Here is a 27,889-nt window from a genome sequence, read left to right as displayed (position 1 = left end):
CGGGACACCCCGGAGGCAAGCGGGGGGCGTGGCCTCCGGAGGCGGGGCTTAGCGCCATTCGAACCCGCGGCCGGCAAAGTTCCAGGCAAGAACAGCCCGGGGACCTGGCCGGGCCTTCGAACCTGCGGGCTGTTCCACCTGGATGGAGCCCCTTGTCCCGCCCGGCGGACGGGCGGAGGGACCCCGGCAAGGCCCCAGGCCCGACGCTTTGGCCCCGCGGGGGGGGGGGCGCTGCCGGAGGGGCGGAGGGGGCCGTCTGGGTGAGGGGCGGCCGCAGCCCCCTCCCCCCCGCAGGACCGTCCGGGGCGTTTCGGGCTCAGTTGAGGGAACGCCCCCTCCCCCCGCTTCTTCGGCCGGCGGGGGGGCGCGGGGGGGCGCCGAGCGGGGCAGAACCTGCTGGAGCTGGAGCGGGAAGGCGCAGCCGTGTCCTGCCTGGGAGCGCTCTGCACATGCTCGGAGGCCCCGCTGGCGCCGCTCCCTGAGACCCCCGCCCGCCCCCCGAAGCCGCGCTGCCCCGGGCGAGGAAGGGCGCCTCCTTCTGGCAGCCGCGCCGTTTCCACGGAGATCCATCCCTCTCCCCGTTTGCTCTCCCAGCTGTCAGACGCAGGGCCTTGTGGGAGTTGTAGTCCTCCCCGACCGAGGCCAGCTTCCCACCCCCAGCGGGTAAAGCGCTTGCAAAGGGAGGCGGGTGGGGGGAGATCTTAATGCCCCAAAGTGTCTGCGCGCGTGGATGTGGAGAAGTCTTCTGGAAGGCCGAGACTACATTCCCCATGGTGCACCGGGCTCAAAGGAGCTGGGCTGTGATTGGCCCCCCTTGCTGCAAGCTGCCGGAGAATGAATAAAATTGTACAGTATATTCCGATGCGAGAGGGGGAGCGGGGGGGCCGGGAAAAGAATCAGAAAGCGAGAAAAGAAAGGGGGACCCGGGGCTTCTCCGCCAGCCCGGCCAGCCGCCGCCTCCCGCGCCAAAATGGCCACAGCTGTACACAAGTCCATCAAATGGTGAGTGCCCCACATCTGGGCGGGGGGCGCGGTTCCCGGTAGGCACGAGGGGCCAGGAGGGGAAATGGGGGTGGGGGTGGATCCCCCCTCCCTTCCGCCGCTCCGGCAGCTCCTCTTGGCCGGGGGAGGGGGCGGGAGGGGAGGGGGCTCCGTCTGCCAGTTACTGGCAGGGCGGGGGGGGGGGGCGTCGGCTGGGGGAGGCCGCGCGGGGACGGGACCGGGCGCCCGTGGGGGGGGGCAGCGGCGGGGGCGGCGCTCGGCGTCCCTCCGGGACCCCCGGGGACGTCTGCGGGGGCGCGGGGGGCCCGCGGGCCAGCGGCACAGGTGCGCCCGAGGAAGCAGGTGCCGCCGGGCTCTCCCCGACAGGACGCGGCGGGCGGACCGGCGGGCGGGGCGGGGCGGCTGCTGGCTTTTCCCCATTGTTCGGTGCCGGAGCTGCTCGGCCTCCCGCGGGGGGAACCGGAGCGGTCGCGCAGCCGCCGCCGCCGCCGCCCCTGAGCCGGGCCCGCCGTGGGCAAAGGGCCGCTCGACGCCACGACAAAGTGCCCGCGTCGCCTCTGCGGGGGAGGGAGGGGCGGGGGCTCTGGCAGGGGCAAACGGGCCCGGCTCCCGCTTCCCTGGAGGGTGGGAGGGAGGGGCCGCGGGGGTCCCGAGGGCGCTTCCGGGCGGAGGGGGCGCCGCTGGGGGAGCCGCGCCGGCTGAGGGCCGCGCCTTCCCCGGCAGCCTGGGCGAGGATTTCTACCGAGAGGCCATCGAGCACTGCCGGAGCTACAACGCCCGCCTGTGCGCCGAGCGCAGCATGCGCCTGCCATTCCTGGACTCGCAGACAGGGGTCGCCCAGAACAACTGCTACATCTGGATGGAGAAGACCCACCGGGGCCCAGGTGCGCAATGCTGACCCTCGGGGAGGGGGGGGACTAGGAGCCTGAAGCCGATGTGTTGGCTGAGTGGGAGAAGAGCCGAGAGAGACACAGCCTGCCTTTAGGGCATCCTCCCCCCCGCAGGCCACACGGTGACCCACCTGCCCTTCAGCCCCCTCCCAGGTGCCCGGAGGCTGCTCCGCTCCAGGGCCTGGCAGATGCCCGGGGAGGGGGGGAGGGAGGGAGGGAGGCTGCCCCCCCTGCTTTCCCCGCCAAGGTCAGGACGGGTGGTGGGTGTCTCTCCTGCAGGGCTGGCCCCCGGTCAGATCTACACCTACCCAGCTCGCTGCTGGCGGAAGAGGCGGCGGCTGAACATCCTGGAGGACCCCCGGCTGCGGCCCTGTGAGTTCAAGATTGGTAAGGAGACGGGCGCAGGGCGGGCTGCCTGGGCAGGTGCCGTGGTCCATGCGCTGCGACCCCGGCCTTTCCTGCAGCTCCCTGGCACACAAGGGGCGCTGGAGGCCTCCGCGGGGGCCACCAAGTGGGGCTGTGGCCACATGGGAGCCTGGCTGCGGGTCCTGCTTGAGGGCTTGCCGGGCAGGTGGGCAGAGCACTGAGCGGCCGTCCCTCGGAAGGAGCGCTGGGCACCCACCAAAATGGAAGCAGCTGCCCTAGGGAGACCCTCCCCCACCCTTGGGACCCTCCCCACCCCCTGAACTCTGCCCTGCCGTCTCTTGGGCTGAGCCCTGGGCAGGGGGGGGGTCCCAGCTGGCCCTGAGGGGGGCGGGCAGGGCAAAACTGTCCTCCCCCCCAGGTGAAGCCCTTGGGGAACCTCTGTGCAGGGGGGGGGAGGAGGAGGCCTGGGCGGGGGGGGGCGAGCAGGAGCTTGTGCTGCTGTGCAGGTGCTGGGTGCGAGCTACGCCAGGTGTTCCTCTGGCAGGAAGCAGCCACTGGGGCCAGAGGAGGGGCTTCTTCTCCTTCTGCCTGAGAGCCCCCCCACTTTCCCCCCAGACTGTGAGCCCCCCTTGAAGAAGGAGGCCTCTCTCCCAGAGGGGCCTGTCCTGGAGGCCCTGCTCTGTGCCGAGACGGGAGATAAGAAGCCGGATCTGAAGGAGGAAGAGCTGATCTTGGATTGCCCGGTGAGGGGGGGAGGGGGGTCCCCTTGCTGCCCATCCCCCCACCCGCTCCCTGCAGGCCCTTCAGCTGAGCCTCCCCAGGATCCAGGGTGGGGGGTGGGGGGGTGAGCAGCCTGTGACGTCCCCCCCCCCTGGCAGAAGGCTCCTTTGGCCGAATTCCTGCACGACCTGGACCCGGAGGAGGCGGAGGAGGAGGCCCCGCGGCGGAAGAACAAGGCCAAGGGCAAGGTGAGGGGGGGCAGCCTCCGCTGGGCAGCCGGGCGGCAGGGGGGGAGTGGCGGGGGCACTTGCTGGACAAGGAAAGTATGCGGGCTAAAATACCCTCGCCCACCCCCCAGTCACAGCTCTTTGCTGCGACCCCTGGCAGACCCTCCAGCACCAGAGGCCGTCCACCCCCAGGCCTTCCACCCCAGCTGCCTTGGGGGCTCCTGCAGCCTAGCTAAGAGGGGAGGGCCCCCATCCAAGGGGCTCCTGGGCCGCCATCCCCTTGGAGGCCCCCCCACAGCCAGGCAAAGAGCCACCGTGGGGAGGAGGGCAAGGAAGAGGGGGGGCTGCTGGGGAGGGGGGATTCTGCCAAGGTGCCTGCAGTTGTGAGGGGGGCTCAGGGGAAGACTGAGAGTGGGTGGGTGGGTCCCTTTCTGAACTGCCCCCCCCCGGTCACCCCTGAAACTCAAAGCAGAATCTGGGTCCTTTTGATCAGGACGGAGAATTGACCCAAATCGCAAATCTCGGCTGCGTTAAAAGACTGAACCACGGGGGAGGGGGGCAACCCACTGGAGGTTGGGGGGAGCGAAACCCCCCCCCCAGAAAATGGAGAGACCCTTGTGCAGTGTGTCTCCTCTTTCCCCACGGTCCCCCCACCAGTGCTCATGAGGGCTAGAAACCTTCCTCCCTTTCAGAGTGTCTCACCGCCTTCCCCCCCACCCCCTAGGCCTATGGGATTGGAGGGCTGCGGAAGAGGCCAGAGGCCGCCCCCATGGAGGACCGGGACAAGCCCTACGTGTGTGACAGTCAGTGCCGCTTCCTTCTGGGAGGGCCCAGGTGGGGTGTGGATGGGTGGGGGGCCTTCTGTCAGGAGCCCCCCTGTCCACCCGATGTCCCTGGGTAGAGGCTGCGGGGGGGGGCCTCAGGGGGGGCAGGGGGAGGGGGGCGGGGGGGCAGAAACCCTGGGAGGCTCCCAAGATCACCGGGGGGGGGGGTGTCCGCAGCTTCAAAGATGGCAGAGATGCTGGGGGGGGGGACGACCGGGAGCCTCCTCAGCCGTTTTCTGGCCTTTTCAGTCTGCGGGAAGCGCTACAAGAACCGGCCCGGACTCAGCTACCACTACACACACACACACCTGGCCGAAGAGGAAGGCGAGGAGGGTCCCGAGAGACACATCCTGCCCTTCCACCGCAAGAACAACCACAAACGTGAGTGTGCCCCTCCACCCCCCTTGGTGCAGCCCCCCCCCCCCGGCCAGGACGCAGCTTCCCACGTCCCCCAGGGAGCCCCGGGAGGGACAGCAGCAATGGCACCACCACTCTTGGGCAAGGGGCCACCACCTGCAGCCCCCGCCTCCGCTCCAGCCGCCCAGGGAAGCCCCCAGCCCTGTCTACAGACCTCAGCTGCCCTGAAGGGGGCAGATGTCCCTTTTGCAAAGGCCTTCCTGGGGGGGGGGATGAGCAACCCCCCATGAAAGAAAGGGCCCCACCCCCACCCAAGGGAGCCACAATTGCTGCCTTCTGTGAAAGGGCAACACCTGGAGGCAACACACCTGTAAGGGGGAGGTGTTCCCAAAGTTGGCCCATTCCAGACAGGGAGCCCCCCCACCCTCCCAGAAAGCCCCCCCCCCCCCCGCTCATCCGCCACTGAGGGAGGCAGGGCTCCGCTCCAAGAATCTCCCACCCTGATGCAGTTGCCATGGAAACACGGTGGGTGAACTTGACAGGTGGAAGATTTCCAGCTTGGGCTTATCCAAGAGTGGGGGGGGGGGCGTCTGGGTGAGACGGAGGCTGGTTGGGGAGGGGGGAGGGCTTGCACACACAGACACGTGGAAACCTCTGCATGCCCAGGAAAGCTTGGGGAGGGGGGAGGGGGCTGAGTGTGCAAGAGATGCCTGCACAGGGCGCCGGCTTCTACCCCCCCCTCGCACGCGTGTGTGTGAGTGTGAGAGAGGGAGAGGGAGGGATGGGGGGGCTCTTCCTCTGAGAAGGTTGCAGAAATGGGACACACACACACACACACACACACACACACTGTCCTTTTGGAGAGGAGGGAGGGGGAGCCTCTCCCTTCCCCAGACCTGTGGAGAGGGGAGGGAAAGAGGCCGCCCCCTCCCTAACAAAGACAGCCCCTCCCCGGTCTCGGTGGTTGCCATGGAGATAGCAGCGCGCAGTCGCTGGAGCAGCCGGCACAAAGCAGCCGGGAGGGTGGGGGAGGGGGCTTTTGGAGCCGCCCTCCAGGGGGGGAAAGGCCCCAGGGGCGCCTGTTGGGTGCCCCCCCACCACAGCCGAGACCCACCTTCTGCTCTCCCAGCACCGGCCGGTCGCAGAGTCTCCCCTCTTCGCTCCCCAAGGAAAGCGACCTCCCACCCCAGGGCGCCCCCAACTCCGCTTCCTTGCTGGCTCTTCTGAGGGTCCCAGCAGGCCAAGGGTCCGGAGAAGGCAAGCCCCCCCCCTCTCCCTTTCCCACACTGATTTCCCTCTTTCTTCCTGCCCAGGTTGGAGGCGGGGGGGGATGGACGCGGGGTCTGCCTGGGACCCCCATGTGGCCTACCCTCCCTCCAGAATTGTGGGGAGGGGGAGAGGAAGCGCCCCCCCACCTGTCAACATGTCTTGCGGTCAAAATCTCAGCAGCTCAATTGCCATCTTCTGCCATGTGCCCATATACCCAGGCAGGCTGCCCCAGGAGTGGCTGGGGGGTGGCAACTTCTGACGGGGGTGAGGTCTGCTCCCTTTGGGTCTCTAATGCACAGCCAGGTGCTTGCTATCCACCCAAGTGGGGGGATGTAGGAGCCAGGGCCAATGGGGAGAGAGTGAGCAAATGAGAGAGAGCAAGAGAGAGAGGGAGGGAGGGAGTGAATGAGAACAAGAGAGCAAGAGAGAGAGAATAAGGGAGCTAATGAGGGAGCGAGAGCAAGAGACAGAGAGGGAGGGAGCGAATGAGGGAACGAGAGCAAGAGAGTGAGGGAGGGAGTGAATGAGAGAGCAAGAGATAGAGAGAATGAATGAGGGAGCGAGAGCAAGAGAGAGGGAGGGAGCGATTGAGAGAGCAAGAGTGAGGGAGTGAATGAGGGAGCGAGAGCAAGAGAGAGTGAGGGAGGGAGTGAATGAGAGAGCAAGAGATAGAGAGAATGAATGAGGGAGCGAGAGCAAGAGGGAGGGAGGGAGCGAATGGAAGAGCAAGAGAGAAAGTGAGTGAATGAGAGTGAGAGAGCAAGAGAGAGCGAGGGAGCGAATGAGGGAGCGAGAGCAAGAGAGGGAGGGCGGGAGCAAATGAGAGAGCAAGAGAGAGAGGGAGTGAGGGAGTGAATGAGGGAGCGAGAGCAAGAGAGAGAGGGAGGGAGCGAATGAGGGAGCGAGAGAACAAGAGAGAGAGAATAAGGGAGCTAATGAGGGAGCGAGAGCAAGAGACAGAGAGGGAGGGAGCGAATGAGGGAACGAGAGCAAGAGAGAGTGAGGGAGGGAGTGAATGAGAGAGCAAGAGATAGAGAGAATGAATGAGGGAGCGAGAGCAAGAGAGAGGGAGGGAGCGATTGAGAGAGCAAGAGTGAGGGAGTGAATGAGGGAGCGAGAGCAAGAGAGAGTGAGGGAGGGAGTGAATGAGAGAGCAAGAGATAGAGAGAATGAATGAGGGAGCGAGAGCAAGAGGGAGGGAGGGAATGAGAGAGCAAGAGAGAAAGTGAGTGAATGAGAGTGAGAGAGCAAGAGAGAGCGAGGGAGCGAATGAGGGAGTGAGAGCAAGAGAGGGAGGGCGGGAGCGAATGAGAGAGCAAGAGAGAGAGTGAGTGAGGGAGTGAATGAGGGAGCGAGAGCAAGAGAGAGAGGGAGGGAGCGAATGAGGGAGCGAGAGCAAGAGAGAGGGAGGGAGAGAGTGAATGAGAGCGAGAGAACAAGAGAGAGGGAGGGAGCGAGAGAGCAAGAGAGTGAGTGAGGGAGTGAATGAGAGCGAGAGAGCAAGAGAAAGTGGGGGAGGGAGGGAGCAAATGAGGGAGCAAGAGAACAAGAGAGGGAGGGAGGGAGGGAATGAGGGAGCGAGAGAGTTTGTGGCCGGCTGGATGTGGCAACCCCCTTGGGGGGCGGGTGGGGGGAGTGGGTGAAGACAGGGGGGTTTGTGGGCCCACCCCTGATTTCGACCTCTCCTTGCTGTTTTGCAGCTAAGAAGGCTCCGGATGGGACAGTCATACCAAATGGTTATTGTGATTTCTGTCTAGGCGGCTCCAAGAAGACCGGCTGCCCGGAGGACTTAATCTCCTGCGCTGATTGTGGACGCTCAGGTGAGCTGGCTCAGCCTCTGGCCAAAGGGCACCTGCGGGCATGATGCTGCAGCGACCGACTCCGGGCTCCCCTGGCCACCCACCGGCCCAAAACCTGGCTCCCTCTTTGCGGAAGGAGGGAATCGGGTGGCGACTGCCAAAGCCCTGCCAGGTCTGGCGTATTTCTGCCCTGGCACAAACCAAGGGCAGCCAGAGTGCCGTTCGCCCAGAGGCCTGGACTCGCCTGGGGCCGCCCCGGTCCCTGCAGGTGCTGAGGGGAGAGCCGCGGGGCCTGGCTTGTGAGTGGCAGGACGGCCGGAGCTTTGGGCTCCGAGTGCCAGGACGGGCCTTCCCCAAGGCCCCTCCGGCTGCCCCGCTGAACGGCTGGCCTTTGGGGGCCCTTTCAGAGGGGAGCCCCAGAGGCAGCTGCCCATCTCAGCGGCTGCTGGTTCTCCCCCCCTCCCCCCCAGGGCACCCGTCGTGCCTGCAGTTCACCGTGAACATGACGGCTGCTGTGCGGACCTACCGTTGGCAATGCATCGAGTGCAAGAGCTGCAGCCTCTGTGGCACTTCAGAAAACGACGTAGGTCAGCTGCTGCTGGGCAGCCCGAGCGAATTCTCCCCACCCCACCCCCCCAGAGGGTGGCCGGAAAGCTCGGCTCTCGACCTCGGCCGGTGGCGGGCTCAGTCGTGCCCCTGGGAGGAGGGTCCCCGGCGCCCCTCCCTCTCAGTGGCGGTCTCCCCCCCCCCAGGACCAGCTGCTCTTCTGCGATGACTGTGACCGCGGCTACCACATGTACTGCCTGAGCCCACCGATGGCCGAACCCCCGGAAGGTAAGGGCCGGCCGGGTGGGGTGGGGAAGGTGCGGGGAAGGCCCAGCTGTGACATCCCCCCCCCCCGGCTGTTTTGCCTTTCAGGGAGCTGGAGCTGCCACCTGTGCCTGCGGCAGCTGAAGGACAAGGCCTCTGCCTACATCACCCTGACCTAGGCTGCAGCCCCCCGGCCCCCCTGCCAGCCTCGCGCCCCCCGGGGGGCTGGGATTGTGCTGCAGGCCGTGCCCAGGAGCCCTGCGGGACCCTCCCCCGGGACTGGCACCCTGAATGCTCGCCCCCTCCTGGCCCCAACTAGGCCACCCCAGTGGGGCAGCCCACACAAAGCCATACGCCAGGGGCCAGGGGTGGGGGGCAGAGAGCAGCCCCTCTGTCTTGGGGGGAGGGGGGAGAAGTGCCCCCCCTCCAGACTCATGCATGTGATGAAATTGTTTGCCTTTGCTTGCAAGTCCAGAGGCTGGCCACCTGGCGGGGAGGGGAGGGGAGGGGGAGTCCTGGCTGTGGACCCCCTTCCTGCCCAGGTGAGCAACCTGCAAGGCCTTTGACCAGAGTTGGGACCAGCCGGCAAGATGGGGGTGGGCTGGGGGAGGGAGAGCCAAGAGCAAAGGGGGGGGGGAGTCACCACTGAGCTGTTGCAAGGCTGGAGGGGGGATCTATGATTTTAAAGGTGGGGGGAGAAGAAAGTTTTAAAGGAGCAGCCTTGAAATAGGGCAGGCAGGCAGGGGGGGGGCAACTCCAGGGACAGAGTGTGCCTGGGAGCCCCCCCCCCCCCCCGGCCTGTTGGGGCCTTGCTGCCAACCTCTTGTGTAGCTGTGTTGTTCCGTTGCCTGCAACTCTTCTGTGCTTGGATTGTGACGTGCATTAAATGTGGTCCGAATCGCTGCCTTCGCCTCTCTTTCCCCCCTGGCGACCATGGGGGGAGGGAAGGGGCAATACTGGCCGGGGGTGGGGTGGGGTGCTGTCCCCTCCCGTCACCCTGGGAATGGAGCATCTGAGCCCCGTCCCATCTGGAGCCTTGCCACCCGACCCACCCCCAAAGAAAAACCGAAGGCCGAGATTTCCAGAGTATTAGAGAATTTATTTTACAAAAACTGATGCGTCTCCCCATCAGCAGCTTTAAGACAGAGCAAAATTAAATAATACAGATTTGATCTGCAAAGATTCTTATAAAATTAAAAACAGACACGTAATACAACCGATGGACATGAGGAGCTGCAGGGGACATTGTGTCCACAACCAATTCTTTCTAGAAGGGGGGGGGGATCCTTAGGATACAAATTCCAGGGAGGTCCCACTACAAAATTTAAAAAAACACCTGGGAAGGCTTCTGGGGTGAGGAGCCCGGAAGAGAGGCGGTGGGAGGGGGGGCTAGCACTGATCTCCCCCCAAGGAGGGGCGAGGGGGGTCCTGGAGGGCCCCTTGACGGCCGTCTCCACCGGTGGCATCCCAGCACTGGGGGCCAAGAGGAGACGGGAGCCCCTCGGCCCCCGTGCAGAGTTAAGGCGAGAGTGGCAGGGCGGCGAGGTCGCCTGCAGCCCCCATGGCCAGGCCAAAGTCAGGGGCCCTCTGATCTCCCTTATTTCCCTGAAACCCTGGCAGATGGGTGGGGGGCACCCCGGGACAGGATGGTGTTGGCATAGATCAGACGGGGGCAGAGGAGTGGTCCAGGCGGCTCTCAGGAGAAGCCTCAGCGGAGGAGGGCCCTGCAGCGCACCCCCCTTTCCTCCACCCCCCCCACTGGAAGGGGCCCCTCAGCCTGAGCATGGTGGAGGCAGGGGGGGCTCAGGGTCCCCTGGGGGCCTCTATGGCTTTGGGCCCAATCCCTGCTGTGACGGGAAAGGAACCCGGGGGGCTGAATTGAGCGGCATGCACGGGAATTGCAAAAGGTTACAAACCGTACCATTCATACAAATATAGTGTTTTATAAAGAATGTAGACATTTAAACTTTTCTCTTAACTTCCTGAGGTGCTCTGCATTCCCTAGAAAATAATTTAGTTGTGAGAAAGTGCTCTGAGAAGCGTGGCTGCCCTCGGCCGCCCAGCTGGCTGGACAATGACCGGCCCTCGGACGGCCCTTCACTTGGGGGGCGGGGGGAGGAGCACGGCTGGCCTGTTCCCTCCACGGCTTAAGGAACACCCCCCCCCCGTGTCGAGAGAGACCCTCTCCCCAGCCAAGGCATGGAGGGGGGGCGCGTGGGGTCGGGGGCGCTGGCCACAGACTCTCCAAGGGGGCACCTGAGCAGGTGCCACACCTGTCCTCCGCCCCCCTGCAGCCCCACCCCCAGCTGTTCACAGCTCCTCCTTGTCGACCGCGCTGGAGAAGATCTGGGCGAACTTGCGCAGCTGCTCGGTGGCGGAGTGGGACTCTTCCTGCAGCTGCTGGTTGCTCTGCCTGAGGGTGGCCACCTCCGCCTGCAGCACCACCTTGTCCTGCTTCTCCTGCGGGGGGGGGGGCAAGAAGGAGCAGGCAGCCTCGCCTTCACGCCCCCTCCCTCTCTCCCCCCCTGGGGCCCCCCCAAGCCCTTCCCACCGGCCCCTCACCTTCTGCAGGTCGCTGTGGAGCTGCTTCAGCAGGGCTTCCAGGTGGGAGACTTTCCCCGCCAGGTCGGCCGGGGGGGGCTGCTGGCTGCAGGGGCGGGCGGAGCGGCTGTGAGGGGCCAGGCCTGCCGGGGGCCCCTGGAGAGGCTCTGCTGGCCGGGACGAGGGCCCCACACCCACACAGCAAGGCCGGGGGGAGGGGGCTGGGAGGAGGTTCACCTGCCAAGCAGGGCCCAGGCAGACTTCAAAGGCCCCAGCGCCGCCCCCCCCCCAAACTTGGCCCTTCCTTGCTGAGGTTCCCCCCCTTCTCGAAAGACAGGTCTGCCCCCCACCTGCCCCCTGCTCACCTTAAGGCGGGAACCGCAGACGGTGCTGGCTGCCTCTCCAGGCTCAGGTGGCCAAGGCTGGGGCTGCTGGCCGGCCCCCCCTCTGGGCTCAGCATGACCTCGTGAAGGGAGAAGAGGGAGACCGCTCTCTGCACTGGGGGGAAGGGAAGGAGGGGGAGTCCACCAACTGCCAGCCCCCCCACCGCCCCCCAAAGCAGCACCGCTGCCCCGACAGGGCCCCCTGCCAATCGGATGGCAGACGGAGGGGCTCCCCCCCCGGGGGCCAGCCCCTGCCCAGGTCCTGGGAGCCTCTCTCTGGGGCAAGGGGAACATCTAAGGGGACGGCACATTGCCTGTGGGTCCACAGGACACCCCCGGGTGGTGGGAAGGGAAGGGGGGCCCCCTTTGGAGAGTCCTTGCCAAAGCCCCACCCAGGCCCCCTCCCACCCTCGGTATGCCAGCAGGCCGCCTCACCCGCCCTCCCCTTGCCAGTGCTCAGCCGTGCCGAGCCAGAGAGCCGGGCGCCGAGGGGGCAGGAGGGCGCACCTGAGAAGCATAGAACCCTAGAAGACTGACGGCGGAAAAAGGCCTCCGGGTCCATCTCGTCTGCCCTGATGCCGTTTTTTGTGTTTTATCTTTATGTTTATCCCTGGCGTGTTTCCATTCAGTTACCTTCGTAGGCCTTGGCAGCACTGACCAAGCTAGACCACTCCAGGCCTGCGGCTGTGTCCGGCAGGGGCATCAGGGCGGGATCAAAGCGCCGAAGTGGCTGGTCGTGCACCTCGGTCAGGGAGAGCTCAGAGGCCGAGACGGGGGCTGCAGGGAGGGAGGGAGGGGGAAGGGCTCGTCAGCGGACCCTGCTGGTGAAAAAGGGTCCCCAGCCAAGCGCCCCCTGCCGGCTGCCCCCGTACCCTTCTCCAAGGAGGCCCCCCGGCCACTGCTGGCTGGCTTCCGCCCAGGGAGGGTGCTGGTGAAGAGCATGTCGCTGCAGAGGGGCTGCTCAAAACAGGCCCTGCTGGCGAAGGAGGGGTCACGCCGGCCGCTGCACAGGCTTTCATCCGACAGGGTCCGCTGGAGGGTCTTCTGGTGGGTCTGCGGGGGAAGGTGGGGACCCTCTTCAGAGACCCAGCAACGCTGCGGCTCTCTTCTCCTCCTGCCCCCCAAGCGGGCGTCTCCCCCAGTGGCCAAAGGCTGCCAGGGCTCCACCCCTCCCCTGCCTGAGACCCAGAGTCCCCACTTCTTTTTGCCCCCTCCCCTCTGCCACGCCCGCACCACTTCCTCCTCCTGCTCCAGGCTGCTGGAGTCCATGATGATCAGCTTCTTCAGGTCGTCTTCGATGGTCGACTTGGGGGCCTTGCGTGGGGAGCGAAGGTCCCGCAGAGAAGCTCGCAGGCGAGGCTGCCCAAAGACGTTCCTGGTGCTCACGTCGATTCCTCTGCGGACAGATCGGGGGGGGGCGTGTCAATCCCCCTCCTCAGTCTGGATCAGAAGCCTCCATCCCGCCCCAAGACAAAGCAGCCGGCCCTGGCACCACCCAAAGCAGAGCTCGCTGCTGCCCCCTGCTGGAGCTCACTTCTGGGGCTCCGCAAAGGGGACCGGCCTGGCCGAAGCCTCGGGGCTTTTCTTCCACCCAGCCGGTTGGGGCCTGGCGTTCCGGCCGCTCTGCTTGGACAAGAAGGACTTGGGCACAGAAGCCGAGAGCTGGGAGCCGTCTGCTGGCGGCGTCTTGTAGGCCTGGGTGGGGTAGGGGGCCCTGGAGCCACCGGGGCTGAAAGAGAGACGGCAGTCTGTGGGGGGCCCTCCGTCTGCAGCGCCTGGGACACCCCTGGACACAAGGCCCCTGCCCCTCTCCAGGGCGGGGAGGGAAGCACCCCCCCCCATCCATGCCTGGAACAATCAGGCCTGGGGCTGCCGTCAAGGGCTGGCCATTCACCCAGGAGCCCCCCCCCTTCTGAAAATCAGCTCCACAGGCCCGCAGCCCCCCTGCATGTTCAGGGTCCCGGTTATGTTGGGGCTGGAGCCGCAGGGTCCCCTACCTGGCCTGCCAGAAGGGTTCTGGGGCGATGTTCTTGCCCCCCCTGGTGGGGCCCCCAGCACCTTTCCCGAAGGCCCTGGGGCCGTAGTTCCAGCTCTGGCGGCCCCAATGGCCAGCAGTCCAGGCTGCCTCCAGCCTCTTGCTCTGGCCTTCAGGTAGGGCGGGGCCAAAGAGGGGCGAAGACACAGGCACACGGTCGCGCCGGAGGGAGGTGGCTCCGCTGGCCTCCATGCCGCCGCTGCTGCTGGGGACCCCGCTCTTGGCCCAGAGCTCTGGCGCGCTGTCGCCGGGATCGGCCGGATCGTCACTGTGGCCACTGGAGGCGTTGCTGGAGAGGGTGTTGCTGCTGGAGGTCTCGCCCTGCAGGGGGAGGGGAGGGGGAGGGGTGTCAGCCACTCAGGGGTGGGAGGAGAGACCGGTGGGCGGCCCCAGGAGCCCCCGCTCACCTTGGAAGGCTGCTCTGGAGGGTCCTTGCCAGGCAGCTCCCACAGGCCGGGCCTCTTGTTCCCGGCAGGCGCTGAGAATCTGGAGGGCCCCGGCATGGGCCACAGCAGCTCTGGATGGGCAAGGGGAAGGGTCAGGGGGAGCCGCTCCCTCCTTTGCGGGGGGAGGCAACTGGCTTCCGGCTCCCCCCCCCCCCCGAGGGCCAGCCTCTGCCACGCCCAAGCACAGAGGTCCACTCTCCCTCCACCCGCCTCCTGGGCGGGGCTTCCATCCCCCAATGCCAGGAGGCAGCGGTGGCACCAGCCCATGCTGGGAAGGGCAGCCCTCTTGGTGCCTGGGGGGGGCATGGCTGGGCTCCCCCCCAGACGTCTGGCAGCCTCAGCCCAGGCCCACCCCCGAACAAAGCCCCCCCCTCCCCTTGCGCTCACCAGGCTTGGGCCTCTCCATGGTGCCTTCCTGGCTGGCCAGCCCTCCACCGGACGAAGATGCGTCTCCGTTCGGGGTCACCTCAGAGGGACAGAACGGCTCAAAAGGCCCCAGAGGCCGCAGTGGGGCCGCGTATCTGTGCAGAGAGCTGAAGGAAAAGGGGGCAGCTGAGAATGGCACCGACACGCTGGGAAAAACACCACCCAGCCCGTTTGTTAGCAGGTTTTAAAAATACCAGGCGTGCAGGAGGGAGGGAAGAGGGGAGCCAGCTCCTCCTCCATGGGTGGGCGCCCGGAAGGGCTGGGAGGCTAGCCGAAGGGCCAAGCCCGGCTCTCGGACGATGAGAGGACCCCGGGCAGCAGCCTGGAGCCTTCCGGTGTGGTTCCGAACGCCCCTCGGCCTCCAAGGGTCCACAGAGACAGAGGCCCCCCTCCCTCCCTCTCTTGAGGAGCAACGGGGCGGGGTCAACATTGGGAGCCCACAGAAGCCATTGGCAGCCCAGAGGGGCCCTTCCCCCACCCGGCCCCTCGGCCTGGTCCCAGAGCAAACGGCTCCGAGAGGGAGCAGCTCCCAGGGAGGCAAAGGAGGCGGCTGGGGGTCCGGTTTGCCCTTCGCCCCGGTGGGCGTGCAAGGCCTGGCTGCTTCTTCCCCCCCTCCCCCCAGAACTGGAGTGGGACGCAAACCGCTACTCAGCAAAGAAGCCCCCCCCCCGAGAATCCAGAGCATCTGTGGGATGGAACAGCCAGGCTGGTTGAGCGGGCGGGACACCCCCCCCCCCCAATACCTGTCTGGCGAGGGTTTGTACCAGGCGAAGGAGCCTTCCGAAGAGCCCGGCACAGAGAAGCTTCCGGAGGGCTGCCGGTACGATGGGCTCTTCTCTGTGCCGCTCTGGGGGGAGGAGACGGCGCGGGGGGTCTCTGGGAAGCTGGCAGGCCTGGAGGGGGAGGGGGAACACAGGGGTCATGCAGGGCAGAGGTCCCCAAAGCCATCTTGGCCCGGACCCTGCAGGCTGACCATGGCCAGGCCCATGCCCCACCCCTCCTCACCTTTTGCCATGTAGCGGCTGGGCCTGGCGGTAAGGGGCCAGGGCGCTCTGCTTTGGGGTCCTGGTGAGGGACTGGGACTGGCCGGGCGCTGGCTGCTCAGCCCATTTTGGAGGCTGGGAGGAGCCGTGGGTGGCAGAGCCGCTCCACTGCCAGGCTGGGTTGCTGCGGAATGGAGGCCGGTAGCCCCCCGGCAGGATTTCGGGTTCCACCCTGGGCTCCACTGCGCTCATCTTCAGGGTCTCCGCCCACCCCCTGGGGGGGAGAGAAAGAGAGAGAAGGAGGGAGGGAGGAGGGGCCAGGATTGGTGCAGAGAGGCTGCAGGCACAGCGGTTGGCCTGGTCCTGGTCCTGCCTGCCAGCTGCCCACTTCAGGACCTGCACCAGGGGCCCTGCTGCCCCCCTGAAGACACACAAGCGGTGGCTGGCACAGCCTGCCCAGGCCCTCGGCTCACCCCCCCTCCTGGCCGTGCAGTGCCTGAGAGACAGGCCCTGTCGTCCGCCGCACCCCCAACCAAGCCTTTGGCCAAGCAGGCGCCAAAAGCAGCCTCCCCCCCTTTCTCAGGTATCCTGGGCAGGTGGTGGGTGCGAAAGGAGCCTCCTCGTGGCTTCCTCCTCCTCCTCCTCCTCCTCCACTCACCGCGTGCAGTTCTTGGCAGGCAGAGGCCCCCAAGCCGGCTCTGCAGCTGCCAACACGGGAGACGCCTCAGAGCCCAGGGCACCTTGGCAGGAAGGGACCCTGGGCCGCCTCCCCCAGGCCAGCCCCTCCCCGCCTGCCACCCACCTCCCCGCTCCATGCAGTGGAAGCGCCACCACCTCTCACGGCCCAGCTGCCTTGCGGGAGTCGGCTCAGAGCAGGCGGGGCGGGAGGCATGACGGGAAGCCACCGGGTGCCTCAACTTGCTTTGCAAACCACACCCGGAAAACCCGATCGGAAGCCGGGAGCCGGGGGGGGCACCTCCTCCCCCCTCCTCCCCAGGCCGGCGTGATCACTGGGGAGCCAGAAGGCAGCAGAGGAGGGCTGAGCCCCCAGAGCCCCCTTACTGCATGGCCGGCCGAATTTTAAGCCTGGATGCCACCCCAGGCCTGAGAGGCCCACTGGCCTTGCCTCCCTCCAGGCGCCTTCAGCGGCTTCTTAGCCCAGATGGAAGGCAGGGGCACTCTGTCCTAAAAGGAAGGCAGACAGTCCGAGCAGCTGCACCCTCAGCCCCTGGACCCCCTTTTTGACCTGAGGAGCCATCAGCCGCCCTCCCTCCCCCCGTTTCACTCCAAGAGTCAGCTGGGATTCCCGAACAGCAGCCCAAATGCCGGCCCCTGCCCCTCCCACTAGCTGCCGAAGCCATCCCAGCAGGGTCTGCCCACAGGGGCTCCCTCTCAAAAGCCCGCTCTCTTCGCCCAGGGGTTCTGGACCAAGCAGGGACCGCTACCCAAGAGGAGCCTTGCAGCCCAAGAGGGTAGAAGCCCCTTCTCTGAGGAGCTCCCAACACCCACCAAGGCCAGCAGAGGCCGGAATACCCCCCGCCCCACCCCAGGGCAGACTGCGGCCCCACACAGGGCTACCCACTGCACAGACTATGGGGAGAAAGAGATCCAGGTTATTCAGCGCCTCAATTCTGCTGTGAGACGACAGAGGGTTTCATCCGTCTCTGGCTGAGCCAGGGGGCCCCCGTTGTTCCCCGGCCGCTGCCCCCTCCTGTGTGGCCCTGGCACCTTCTTAATCCTGCCTGCAGGCGCAGAGGCTCACCTGCGTGGAACGCCGTCCTCATGTGGTGGAATCACCACCACTTTCACGGTGACAGAGGTGCGCAGCCAGTCGATCATCTGGTCATGGCTCAGGGTGACCACGGCCACCTTGCAGATCTCCACCAGCCGGCTGCCCTGCCGTAGGCCTGCCTGCCAGGCAAAGCCGTAGTCCTCCACCTCGGCCACAGTCCCGTCAAACTTCACGTGGAACCCCAGCTGCCCCAGGCCATTCCTCCGCAGGGTCATCTCCACGGTCTCAGCACCAGAGGTCATGACCTGGGTGAAAGAACACAACCCCGGCTGGGACCAGAAATCCCACCCAGAGTGGTGGGGCACCTTAACTAACCAGTGGACGGGGTGCTACCAACCTTCAGTCTCTGCACAATCTCTTTAACGTCTTCAGGATTATTCTCTGGGGCTTGGACAAAAATATGGTCCCCCCGTCCGTAGAAAATTTTCAGGCTGCAGCTGTCCGGTGTCCAGCCGATCACGTCTGCACAGAAGCAGTTGAAGACCACTTCCTTGGCGGCCAGGTCCAGGAGGGCCACGAACTCATTGGAGATGCCCAGCAGGCCCTCGATCGCTGCTCCCTGCGAGTAGTCCTGGGCCAGAACGCGCCACACGAGGGCCCCCGCGCTCTGCTGCTCAGCCCCGGCCCGGGCCCTCATCTTCTCCCTCTTCTTAGAGGCCAGCGAGATCAGGTTGAACTTCCCCGCCGAGTCAATGGGGGTGCTGGTCACGCTGTTCTCAGCCAGGTCCTTCAGGTACTCGTGACGGGTGCGTGTGGCCATGGTGTGGAACTTCTCTGATTTGTGGGCGGCATTCTCGGCATTTATCACCTTGGCCAGCAGGAAATCCCGGAAGACATCCGACTTGTGGAAGGTGGCCTGGCTGGGGATGGCCGGCCCAAAGGGGGGCACGTCCTTGGAGCGAGTCACCGCCACGCTTGGGACAGGGAAACGAAAACACAAGCCTGTGGCTGAGACTGCCCAGTCGCTGCCCAGTCACTCCTCAGCCGTTCCCTGTGGGCCAATCCCAGGGAACAGGACCAAGGCCCGCTTCAATCCGAGACCCCAAGATCACAGGATCAGCCGCCCAAGAAGCCAGAGTTGCGACGATCACCTGCAGCCCCCATCCATCGTCCTAAAGAGGCTGCCTATCCGGAGGGCTGGGGGGGTCCCACTGGTGCCATGATGCCATCAAAGCCTGGAGACTCTGCTCCAGAGGTGGGACCTGACTTACCTGGCTGCCGGTCTGCTTCCTCCTGTGCCACATGGACGTGCACACACACACATGTGCATTGCTGAAAACCTAGCTTCTGCACATGCTCAAAAGCAAAAACCAGCTTCTGCGCATGCACAGAAGCAAAAGACCAGATGGCGCCGCCGAGAGAGCCAGTTCAGGGGCATGTCCGGCCATTGCTGCCGGTTCGGCAAGCAGGGGGAAATTCCTGTTGCCAGTTCTATAGAGCTGGTCCGACCTGGCAGGACCCCCCCTCTGCTCTGTTGGTCATGTGGCCAAGCCCAGACTCTGCCGGCCCCCCTTCCCGCAGCCCTACCTGTAGCGGACGCCCTCCGTGCAGGGGCTCTGAGCGCAGACGATGACAAAGACGTGCTGGAAATGGGAGCGGATGTTCCGGGGGGTGAACGGCAGGGCCCCCGGCTCCTGGAATATGATGGTGACGATGTCGTTCCCGATGTGTCTCTTCCGCAGCAGCTGGGAGAGGAGGGTGGCACTGGAGGGCCTGGGAAGGCAGCCCGGAGCCCCACCAGATATTTGGGAAACATGGACTGCCCCCCACAGTGGGGTGGGAGGAGGGGTTTCATTGCGCAGAAGAGAAAGGAAGAGCCAAGGCCACTGAGCCCCACAACCCGCAGCCCAGTAGGTGCCCTGCCACCCCCAAGGCCAGTCTCCCCTCTCCTCTGGGCCAGGTGGCCCCCTGCCCCCCACGCCCCCGGTACCTGCTGCCTGTTGTTGGGAGTGTAGGGGAGCATCGTGGAGACGTGGAACATGATCTCGTAGCCCTGGTAGGTCGTGTAAAGGGAGTGAGTGCCGGTGGAGTCGGCTGTGAGGGGAGCAACAGGGAGACTCAGCCAGGCGGCTCGGTCCCGCAGCGAGCAGGTACACGGCTTACTTGCGGACCGACTTACTTTTGGTGTCCAGCTGTGCGGCATATTTGCGGAAGCCCCTCAGGCAGACCTTCTCCCCCAGCAGGGCCAGGAACTCCTCAAAGGCCGGCCCGGCCTCCTCATTGTTGTACATCTCCTCCTCCGAACTCTGGCCGGCCTTGCAGTACAGGACGCCCACCTTATGTTTCCTGCAGAGCTGGGGGGGGGGGAAGGCAGGGGGAGGCCTCTCAGAGCCCAGGGGAAAGAACAGGGCCTCCCGGATGGCAGGCAGGCAGGCAAGCCAGCCTTCCCCCACCCCCCACCCCGAGGTCGCCCCTGGGGCGCTTACTCCTTGCTCGTCCAGCTTCCGCAGCTGCTCAGAGACTTGGGGCACACTGGGGGCCAGGCGCAGGCAGGGCATGTTCAGCTCGGGGACCACGTGCTCCAGCACGTCCTTCAGGGGGATGCCACGGACGGTGCCATGCTTGGCCGCGGTGGGTGTTGTGTCTTCTAGGATGGCACCACGGAGGGTGGTCAGCTGCAGGGCCAGGAAGAGAGGCAGGAATGAGGCCAAGGCCCACCTGGGCTCCCCTCTTCTCCAGGAGCCCCTTCTGCCCTGGGCCAGTGGGCCACATCCTCTACACTGGGGAGGCCTCTGGGAGGAGGTGGAGGAGGAGAAGGGCCATCGAGCCCAGAAATCCCTAGAGAGGTTTCCAGAAGGTCCTTCTATGTGGGGGACGGGAGCTCTAGAGGAAACCCCCAACTCTTGGACAGGCTAGAACAGTGATGGCAAACCTATGGCCTGGGTGGCACAGGTGGCACGCAGAGCCATATCTGCTGGCACGTGAACCCTTGCCCTAGCTCAGCTCCAACGTGCATGTGTGTGCTGGCCATCTGATTTTTGTCTTGCGGAGGCTCCCCAGGAATTGAATTATGGGTGTGGGCACTCACGCATGGACAATAGCATGCACCCACATTCTTTCGGCACCCAAGGAAAAAAAGCTTCATAATCCCTGGCTAGAAGGAGCCCAAGGCCCCATTCCTGCCCTCTCCAGGACAAGCATTGTTTACATTGTCTTTTTATATTGTTGTTAGCCGCCCCGAGTCTTGGGAGAAGGGCACACAAATCTAATAAATAAATAATAATAAATAAATAAAACAGATTTATTTATTTATTTATTTATTTATTTATTTATTGATTGATTGATTGATTGATTGATTGATTGGATTTGTATGCCGCCCCTCTCCAGAGACTCGGGGCGGATAACAGCGACAATAAAACAGTGTACAATAGTAATTTGGTATTGATGATTAAAAATCAATTAATATAAAAAACCAAACATACATACATACATACATACCATGCATAGAATTGTAAAGGCCTAGGGGGAAAGAGGATCTCAATTCCCCCATGCCTGGCGGCAGAGGTGGGTTTTAAGTTGTTTACGAAAGGCAAGGAGGGTGGGGGCAGTTCTAATCTCTGGGGGGAGTTGGTTCCAGAGGGCTGGGGCCGCCACAGAGAAGGCTCTTCTTATCCTGCAAGAGCCCAGGAAACCTTTTTCCCCTTACACCAGCAAATGTGCAGGAGCAGCACGAGGACCCCCTGCCCCCCCCATTCAGAGACAAGGCCCCCTTGGCCCTGGAAGGGAACCTCCCCCCCCACACCCCCAAAATCAAGATGCCACGTGGAGACCTTTCACTACTTCAGACCGTTTGCCCGGGTCCAACGCATTCAACCTTTGGGCAAAGGGACAGTTGGGGGTTTCAGGGGGCACAAATGACCCAGACTGTCCTTGCAGGGCCAAAACAGCCCCTTTGGGAAACTTGGGCCCACATTGGACTCCGGCTGCCCTTCCATCCCTTTTAACGGAGGAATGCTGGGCACAGCAGAAGTGCCCCTCCCAGACAGGAACTGGCACTACCAATCTCACTGCCACACACAGGGCGGATGGACTTGCTTCAGAAATAGCCAGCTCAGGTCGGACAGGGTCCAATCTGCACAGGCAGGGCTTGCTTACTGGTGGCACCTCGGACTAGGATCTCCACCGTTAAGCAACACACAACGTTGCGCCACTGGACTGGCGGACGATGGCGTTCTTCTGTCCTGGCTGCAACCATTACATGAGCGCCATCTGGTGGCAGCCACCTGTGCTCACCTGACTGTCAATTCCTGCCGGCTTCCCCAGTGAAGGCCGTGAGTGGGAATGGTGGGACCCCAGCATGCCGTGACTGCCATTTGGCCAAGCGTCCAAGTCACTATCTTGCGACCGTGGGACACTGCAGTGGCCACAGCTGTATCTTCAAACCATCATGGGTCACTTGTACATTGTAAACCAGTTAGACCCTACCTGCTGCCCAGACCCCACCCTTTGAGGAGGGTCAGGAGGACAGAGACTGCCTGCTGCAATGAAGGGGGACCTCAGCCTTGCAAGAAATCCAGGAAGGGGCCAGAAAGAGGGCCACCACCCCTCCAGAAGGGAGCAGGAGCCAGGACAGAGACACACCACGTTGCAGAAAAAGGATGGAGGTTACAGCTGCCTGCCAGCCCCCACTCGGTTGCTGTCCCCCCCCCCCTTTCTTAGAGATGGTCTGGCTGGGCAGGCTTCAGTATGGGAGGGAGACTCGAGGCCCTGGCCATAGGGACCCTTCCCATCGTGGGATTCGAACCCTCCCACGGGAAGGATTAAGGCCGCCTCTAAGCTGCATCCCCATTGACCAACTGTCCTCCTGATGTCCAGGTAGGACAGCAGTCGAGAAGACCAAAGATGCCGCTTGAGCCTCTCCTCACCAGGAAGGGGTGTATCTCCCAGCCACTCTGGGAATTCATGGGGATTAAAGCCCACCGACCCTTGGAGATCTTTTTAAAACCCACCAGGTTCCAAATCTTGCAGCTTCACCCGCCGCTGCTGAGCTCCCAGGAAAAACAACTGACCTCGCTGGTGCGAAAGATAATCCTGTACTGGTACTGAGGCCCGTAATCCCGATGGTCCTCCAGCTTCTCGCGCCTGATGCTGACCGCCACGGGGCCCAGCTTCTCATCCACCCCAAAGTAGTTGACATGTTCTGATGGGACAGAGAGGAAGATGGCCTTAGCTGCTCATCCTGAGCATCAAGTCCTCCACTGCCGCGTAGGTCCAGCCACTATTCACCCATCGGCAGAGGTGCCAAAGCTCCTCCGGCAAGGCAGAACCCTGGCTGCCCCACCGAGGCGAAGAACAGCCCCAAGGCAAACGGGATACGAGGGGTAAATAAGGGCAGGGGGGATGGGAAGGAGGAGTCCGGGGTTGCTGTCTCCATTCATGCAGACCCATCCTGGGATTAAGTCTCATCCTCAACCGCCTCCTCCTGAGGGGCCACCCACCCTCCAGCACCCCAAGTGGAGAAGCCCCACAGCACCCACCTTTGCCAGAGAAGTAGTCCCGGTAGTAGTGGGCGCCCAGATCCACGTGCTCGATGCTGTAGTGCTTCAACCGGCGGAGGCTGTGCTGCAGCTCCTGCGGCGTCTCCAGCACACAGATGCTGGCGTTGGTGCAATAGGGGGCCGGGGCTGTCTCTGCAAAGGCCCCCTCCCCACAGCCCCCCGTGGAGGCGGCAGGGGAAAAGCTGATGTTGCGCTCCCCCTCACCCCCAATCTCATTGCGGAAGTGGGGGCAGCTGAGCAGGAGGCTGTTGCTGCTGTTGTCTCCAGGATCAGGCTCCAGATTCTCCTTGGAGTTCAGGTCCTCAGGACTGAAGAAGGTGCTGGGCGGATCCGGGCCGGCCAAGCTGCAGACGGCAGCAGTTGAGCCTGCGGAGGCGGCCGAAGCACCTGTGGTGGTGTTCCTCCGCTGAGCCACACAGAGCCGCCTGGCCACCACCTCGTTCAGGTTGAAGAGCAGGCTCTGCACATCATAGTGGGCCAGGCCCTTTGGGCACAGCCAGCCCCGGACCGCCTCCTCCGCCTCCCCCAGGGCCCTGCTGCCGTCTCCCTCTGCCCGGCCACTCCGCAGCTTCCGGAAGATGGAGTCCCCCCCACCGCCCTCTGCCCGGAGGCCCTTCTTGCGGGGTTTCTCCTTGGGGTGAAGAGGCAGCCCGGATTCCGCCCGGGACTCAGCCTTGGCGCTCCTGGCAGTATGGAAGGGATCCACCAGCCACTGCCGCTGCCCCACCGTTGCCTTCCCACTCCGGAACTCCTTCAGCATCTCGTAGAAGCTCTGCTCAGAGAGGCCCTGCACGTCGATGGAGGACGTGCTGCCGTACTCTCGGAAGAGGGGCAGGCCGCCAGCCAGCCGGGCCCCCCAGGGCTCCATCCCAGTTTCCAGGTCGCACTCGCTCAGGGTGACCTCGCTGTTGCTCCTGTTCCTCAGCGCCAGAAACGCCCTGCCGGGAGACTGCGGCCACCCATCCTGGAACTCCGTGTCCTTGGACCTCCTCCGAGCCAGGCGCCGGGCAGGTCTTGGCCCCGAGGAGAGGGGGGCCTCCCTGGGCAGCTGCCCGTTCTGAAGCTCCCACAGCGTGGGGCCCGGGGCCTCTGGGGCCTTGGCAGCACTGGGGGCAGATGGATCCTTCAACCCTTCTCTTTTGGGGGGCCAGTCGGCAATCCGGGCCCGCACCCCCATTTTTGGCACAGTGGGGGTTGTGGTGGCCGGTCGCAAAGGAGATGTATCGTCCACATGTACAGAACAGCCGTTCTGGGACCAGGGCCCTGGAGAGGAGTAATTCCCCCCCGTGGAGTCCCGGCCCCCCACATCGCAGCTCTCATGCACAGGCCGATATGCTGTCATAGTCTGGGCTGGGCTCCCTGCGGGAAGGCGCTCCTCATCTCCATGGGGACATGGGCACCGCACAGCCAGCGTTGGGGGGGGGGGCGGGAAGACACTGAGACGCTTCTGGGCAGCCCTGGCCCTGTCCTGTCCTCAAGGCCCAGCGCTGGAGAACGACGAGAGCAGCCGGGCTTCCGCTATTCCGGCAACAGGGAACATTCTGAAAGAGAGAAGCAGCATCAGCTTTGGCGCTCTGGGGCAGGAAACAGGGCAGCCCCCCTGGCTCCTGGGGGTCAGAGCTCTTCTGGAAGACGCTCTGGGCTGGGCCAGGAGGAAGTCCAAACTGCCCAGAGGGGTTTTATCTGGGGCAGCCCTTGTCCTGCTAAGTAAACGAGGGGGTGGGTGGGGTGGGCTGACTTTGCCTGGATTCCCCTTAAATCTGGAGGCCTGAGAAAGTCCGGAGGCAAGTGGGGACCGAGTGGGTGGCCGCTTGCCTTTGCCCGCATGAAGCAAAGCTTTGGGTGTTTGTGGGTGTCCTTTCCTACTCTTTTCATCTCAAAGATTTGTATAGTTGCCTACTTCAATCACAACTCTGGAACGACCCACAACACTACAACGCTCTGCTAGCCACAGCCCTGGCACCGTAGCCAAGAAGGAGGCCTGCAAGCACAGAACGGCAGAGGCGCACGGGGGGAGCCTCCCCAGCGCACCCCTCCTCCCCCTCCCACCCCCGGCCTGGATCCTGCCCTCTGCCAGCCTCCCCTCCACCCACAACCCCCATTCTCCCACAGGCCGAAGCGGTCTTCCTATTCACTGCACAGAGCCCCCAGTCGGGTGCAGGACAGACGGCTGCTCGAAGACACGCGGGTGGGGAACTATCTTGTCCTGCCACAGAACCAGGACGTGAAGTATCAGCCCTGGTGCCTGAATTTTATTTAAGCAGAAGGAAATACGATCTAAGAACCTAACACTCTTGGCCAGCTGAAGAGGCCATCTCAGCCAACTGACTTCCACATCCTGGGGGGACCTCGGACTCCAAAGCCCATATTCCTTAGGGGGCTACAGCCGAAGTGGGGTGCTCAGCAGAGGGAGGAAGCCACAGGCTGCACCCCAGCTTCTCCACTGACCAGGCCCCCAGGAGACAGGCAGGAGCCAAAGGACAGAAAACCCAGGAACCAAACCCCACAGAGGCACCTCTGGCCACTAAGCCCCCTACCCCCGGAACAGCCTAGGAGGATCCCCACCTCCGCAGGCCCATCTCCAGGGCTTCTTGCCTGACAAGGCCACCCAGGCAGCAAAGCCTGTGGCCAGCAAGCCGCTGCAGCCCCTTTAGGTCCAACCACCTCCCAGAACGAGAGTTGCTCCCATGGGGGCAAAACTAGACACCCCATCCCATAGTGGGGCAGTGGGGGGAGGCCGGTCAGGGGGGCATCTGAGGGGTAGAAAGAGAAGAGGTGGCAGGCACCAAGGCTGGCCTGAGTCCACGCCTGGGAGAAAGGAAGCCAAAGCCGGCCCCCATCGGGCGGAGGGAGTCGTGCTGAGCCCAATGCCAAGTCGGGTTCACCTCCCCCCACCCCTAATTGGAACTTGGGGTGTCAGGCGCCAGAGCAGCGACTCTATAAATGGCCGGAAGGATCAGAGCTGCACACTGGCAGGCGAGCGTGTGGGCAGCTTCAAGGGCCAGTGCGCCCCCCTCCTCACCAGTCCCGGGCAGCCTGGCCTGGTGCCTTCTGTGCCTTCCCACGGATTCCCCCCCCCCCACAGACACACAGCCTGGAACGTGCTGCAGGCCCACTCAGCCCTCCACCCCGAGGGGTGGTCTCTGCTGCCTCTGCCCAGCCCTGCCTGCCTCTCCTTGGCCCAGCGTGCCCGACTCTGGCCCTTCCGGCCCCCCAGCGGGCAGCCCCGCCTCGGAGGCCTGGCATTAGCCACTACATTAGCCAGTCCAAAGAGAAGGAGCTGCCTCTCCCCCAACGGCCCCCGAGAGGCAGCCAGACTGCCAGGCCAGGGCCGAGCCCGTTGCCTCCTTGAGAGGAGACCCTCAGCAAGCCAGAGGAGGAAGGGGCTCCTAAGCCTTCCTCGCCTGCCACGCCAGCCATGGGCCACCACAGGCAGAACGCCCATGTGCCAATACTGAGCCGCTTCTGCAGCTAAAGAGACTGTGCCCCCAGGAATCCAAGGGCCCAGCAGCCCAGGGGGCAAAGGCGGCCCCCCTTCCGTGCCTGCCTGACTCCCAAGGACAGCAGAAGCCTCGAGGGGGTGGGGGGGCTGCGAACAAGGAAGGAAGCCCGCTGGCCTGGCTGTGCCCCCAGCTCTCGGCTCCTCACCCCAACTGGGCAGGTCAAAGGCCTCAGGGCCACAAGAGCAGCTCTGCGGCTGACCCACCCTCCACCCCACAAGACCCCACGTCCCCCTTGCTGGGAAGCAGCAGGATTCCTGGCTGCCCTCTCCTGGCCAGAGCCCAGCCACCCCAGGCTACATGTGACCATTGGTGGGCGGGGGGGGAGGCTTGCCTTGCCTGCCGCCCCCTTTTCTGGCACACGGCCAGTTGCCAGGCAACAAGACCCAAGGGGGGGCTGCTCCTGCTCCTCCTCTGCACAGGGCATGCAGGGGGGGGCAGCTCACAAGAGAGAGGAAGGGTCCCCCCAATGCCAGCTACCCCATCAAGCGGTCTTCAGCAGCCTTGCCCCAGCTTGGCCAGGAGAGGGCCCCGCGGAGCTTCCGAGAGGCCATTGGTCAGAATGAGGTCTTGGGCGAGGGGAAGCGTTGGAAGTTGCGCCAACGTCTGCTGGAAGTTTGTTCCAAGCATCTACTACTCTTTCAGTAAAATAATATTTTCTCAGGTTGCTTTTGATCTTTCCCCCAACTGACCTCAGATTGTGTCCCCTTGTTCTTGGGTCCACTTTCCTATTAAAAACCCTTAAACCCTCCTTGGCCTTATTTAAGCCTTATTATTTAACCCTGTTGTTCTTGGGTAAGTTGACCATTGGGTCCAGGAGTCACAGCGTCATGAGACACCCTGACCTACGACAGCTGTTCCAGTTGCCATTGTAAAGTGTGTCCCATGCGGCCATTAAGCGTGATGGCCACTGGCGACCCCGGCCGGCTTCCCCATTTTGCTTGCCAGGAGCCGTAAACTGCAAGTGGACATCACGTGCCCACGAAATGTTGCAGTTCTCGCAGGCACCCAGCGCCCAAATCAAACTAGACGACTACCAGGAGGACGGTTTGCGACTTTGAATGGCTGCTGACCAGGGACTGCGTTACGGGGGATCCAGTCGGGCACTGCCAAGCACTCAGCCCCCTGCAAAGACCCCCAGGCTGGGCAGAAGGAGCCAGGCCTCCTGAATGAATGGTCTGGCATGGAAAATGTTTGGAACAAATGGAATCAACATCCATGTTTGGGGTTTCAAATCAGGGGTCCCGGCTACTCTTTCGCAGTCCATTTTTACCCTGGCATTCACAAGGACCCAAAGTCTGAGCTGGAAACAGCTTGCAAAGCTCTTGGAAGCAACGGCAGCTGCGCTCCAGCGCCACCCAACGGAGCGATCCCAAGGTGGTGGCGGTGGCGGTGGCAGCTTAGCACCCCCCGCGTTGCCAGTCGACTCCAGCTCCTGCCCAAAAGGGGCTTCTTGCCACCTTCCCCACAAAAGCCTTGGCAGGCGGGAGAGGTGCTCCCCCAGGATTAAACTTTGGGAGCTGGTGGCCGCGCTAAAGGCAGCGGTGGGCAAAGACCCCGAGGAATCCTGCAAGAGGGCAGGCGGGCGAGTGCTCACCTAGCCTTAAAAGTCAACAGGTGTCTCAGCTGATCTTGGTTCAATCAGACCCACCTTTATCTACAATGGAGGTCTAAGCTGGGGGGGGGAGGAAGAGGAAGGAGAGGAGCAGGAAGGAGAGTCTCAGCCTCTCTCCATCTACCATGAGCCGTGGTGGCGCAGTGGCTAGAGTGCAGCACTGCAGGCTACTTCTACCGCCTGCTGTCTGTCTGCACCAGGCTCCAGGCGGACTCAGCCTCCCATGGCTTCTGATGTGGGTAAACTAGTCAGAGCCCTTAGACTCTTATGCACCCGCTTTTCCAACCCTCTCTAGGCAGCTTACGGAGGCAGCCTCTTGCCCCCAACAATCTGGGTCCTCATTTTACCGAACCTGGAAGGATGGAAGGCTTGAGACGGTGGTGACCCAGATTGCTGGGGGCCAGGG

The 27,889-nt window shown here is 64.0% G+C and overlaps 2 protein-coding genes across 8 annotated transcripts; one reads left to right on the top strand and one right to left on the bottom strand.

The window, feature by feature from the left end:
- The first annotated feature begins 661 nt into the window (after positions 1–661).
- DPF1 (double PHD fingers 1) lies at positions 662–9,166 on the top strand. 6 transcript variants are annotated; one of them, XM_070764208.1, is made up of 11 exons: positions 662–1,002; positions 1,726–1,886; positions 2,172–2,279; positions 2,874–3,001; positions 3,140–3,226; positions 3,930–4,008; positions 4,279–4,410; positions 7,356–7,475; positions 7,925–8,037; positions 8,207–8,288; positions 8,373–9,166. In XM_070764208.1, the coding sequence occupies exons 1-11, from the start codon at positions 971–973 to the stop codon at positions 8,441–8,443; spliced, it is 1,113 nt and encodes a 370-aa protein (XP_070620309.1). In that variant the 5' UTR covers positions 662–970; the 3' UTR covers positions 8,444–9,166. The 6 variants fall into 6 exon arrangements, with proteins under 6 accessions (XP_070620309.1, XP_070620311.1, XP_070620313.1 ...); XM_070764210.1 differs by having other exon boundaries at positions 704–1,002; positions 2,172–2,264; XM_070764212.1 differs by having other exon boundaries at positions 830–1,002; positions 3,137–3,226; positions 7,413–7,475.
- A 176-nt stretch (positions 9,167–9,342) lies between these two features.
- On the bottom strand, positions 9,343–23,837 carry SIPA1L3 (signal induced proliferation associated 1 like 3). Of its 2 annotated transcripts, none has more exons than XM_070764206.1 (20): positions 22,348–23,837; positions 21,880–22,010; positions 19,297–19,485; positions 18,990–19,164; positions 18,801–18,904; positions 18,398–18,555; positions 17,208–17,784; positions 16,841–17,115; positions 15,101–15,352; positions 14,839–14,988; positions 14,057–14,202; positions 13,631–13,740; positions 13,186–13,544; positions 12,723–12,917; positions 12,422–12,584; positions 12,061–12,241; positions 11,822–11,965; positions 11,171–11,303; positions 10,827–10,911; positions 9,343–10,724 (listed from the first exon to the last, which is right to left on the bottom strand). In XM_070764206.1, the coding sequence occupies exons 1-20, from the start codon at positions 23,708–23,710 to the stop codon at positions 10,575–10,577; spliced, it is 5,040 nt and encodes a 1,679-aa protein (XP_070620307.1). In that variant the 5' UTR covers positions 23,711–23,837; the 3' UTR covers positions 9,343–10,574. The 2 variants fall into 2 exon arrangements, with proteins under 2 accessions (XP_070620307.1, XP_070620306.1); XM_070764205.1 differs by having other exon boundaries at positions 12,425–12,584; positions 22,348–23,802.
- Between the last annotated feature and the right edge of the window lie 4,052 nt (positions 23,838–27,889).

This window comes from Erythrolamprus reginae, chromosome 11, assembly GCF_031021105.1.
Source record: "Erythrolamprus reginae isolate rEryReg1 chromosome 11, rEryReg1.hap1, whole genome shotgun sequence".
In the NCBI taxonomy this organism is placed as follows: Eukaryota; Metazoa; Chordata; class Lepidosauria; order Squamata; family Dipsadidae; genus Erythrolamprus; species Erythrolamprus reginae.
Note: the sequence above shows the minus strand (reverse complement) of the source record. Positions and strands in the feature narration are given on the sequence as shown.

Excerpts from the sequence above, each read along its gene's own strand:
- SIPA1L3 (XM_070764206.1), bottom strand. The coding sequence starts at position 23,710 with ATGACAGCATATCGGCCTGTGCATGAGAGCTGCGATGTGGGGGGCCGG. Across the intron at positions 18,905-18,989 it reads CGCACAGCTGGACACCAAAA|CCGACTCCACCGGCACTCAC; the intron begins GTAAGTCGGTCC and ends CTCCCCTCACAG. Across the intron at positions 12,585-12,722 it reads CCCTTTGCGGAGCCCCAGAA|AGGAATCGACGTGAGCACCA; the intron begins GTGAGCTCCAGC and ends ATCTGTCCGCAG.
- DPF1 (XM_070764214.1), top strand. The coding sequence starts at position 971 with ATGGCCACAGCTGTACACAAGTCCATCAAATG. Across the intron at positions 1,887-2,171 it reads GAAGACCCACCGGGGCCCAG|GGCTGGCCCCCGGTCAGATC; the intron begins GTGCGCAATGCT and ends TCTCTCCTGCAG. Across the intron at positions 3,227-3,929 it reads AGAACAAGGCCAAGGGCAAG|GCCTATGGGATTGGAGGGCT; the intron begins GTGAGGGGGGGC and ends CCCACCCCCTAG.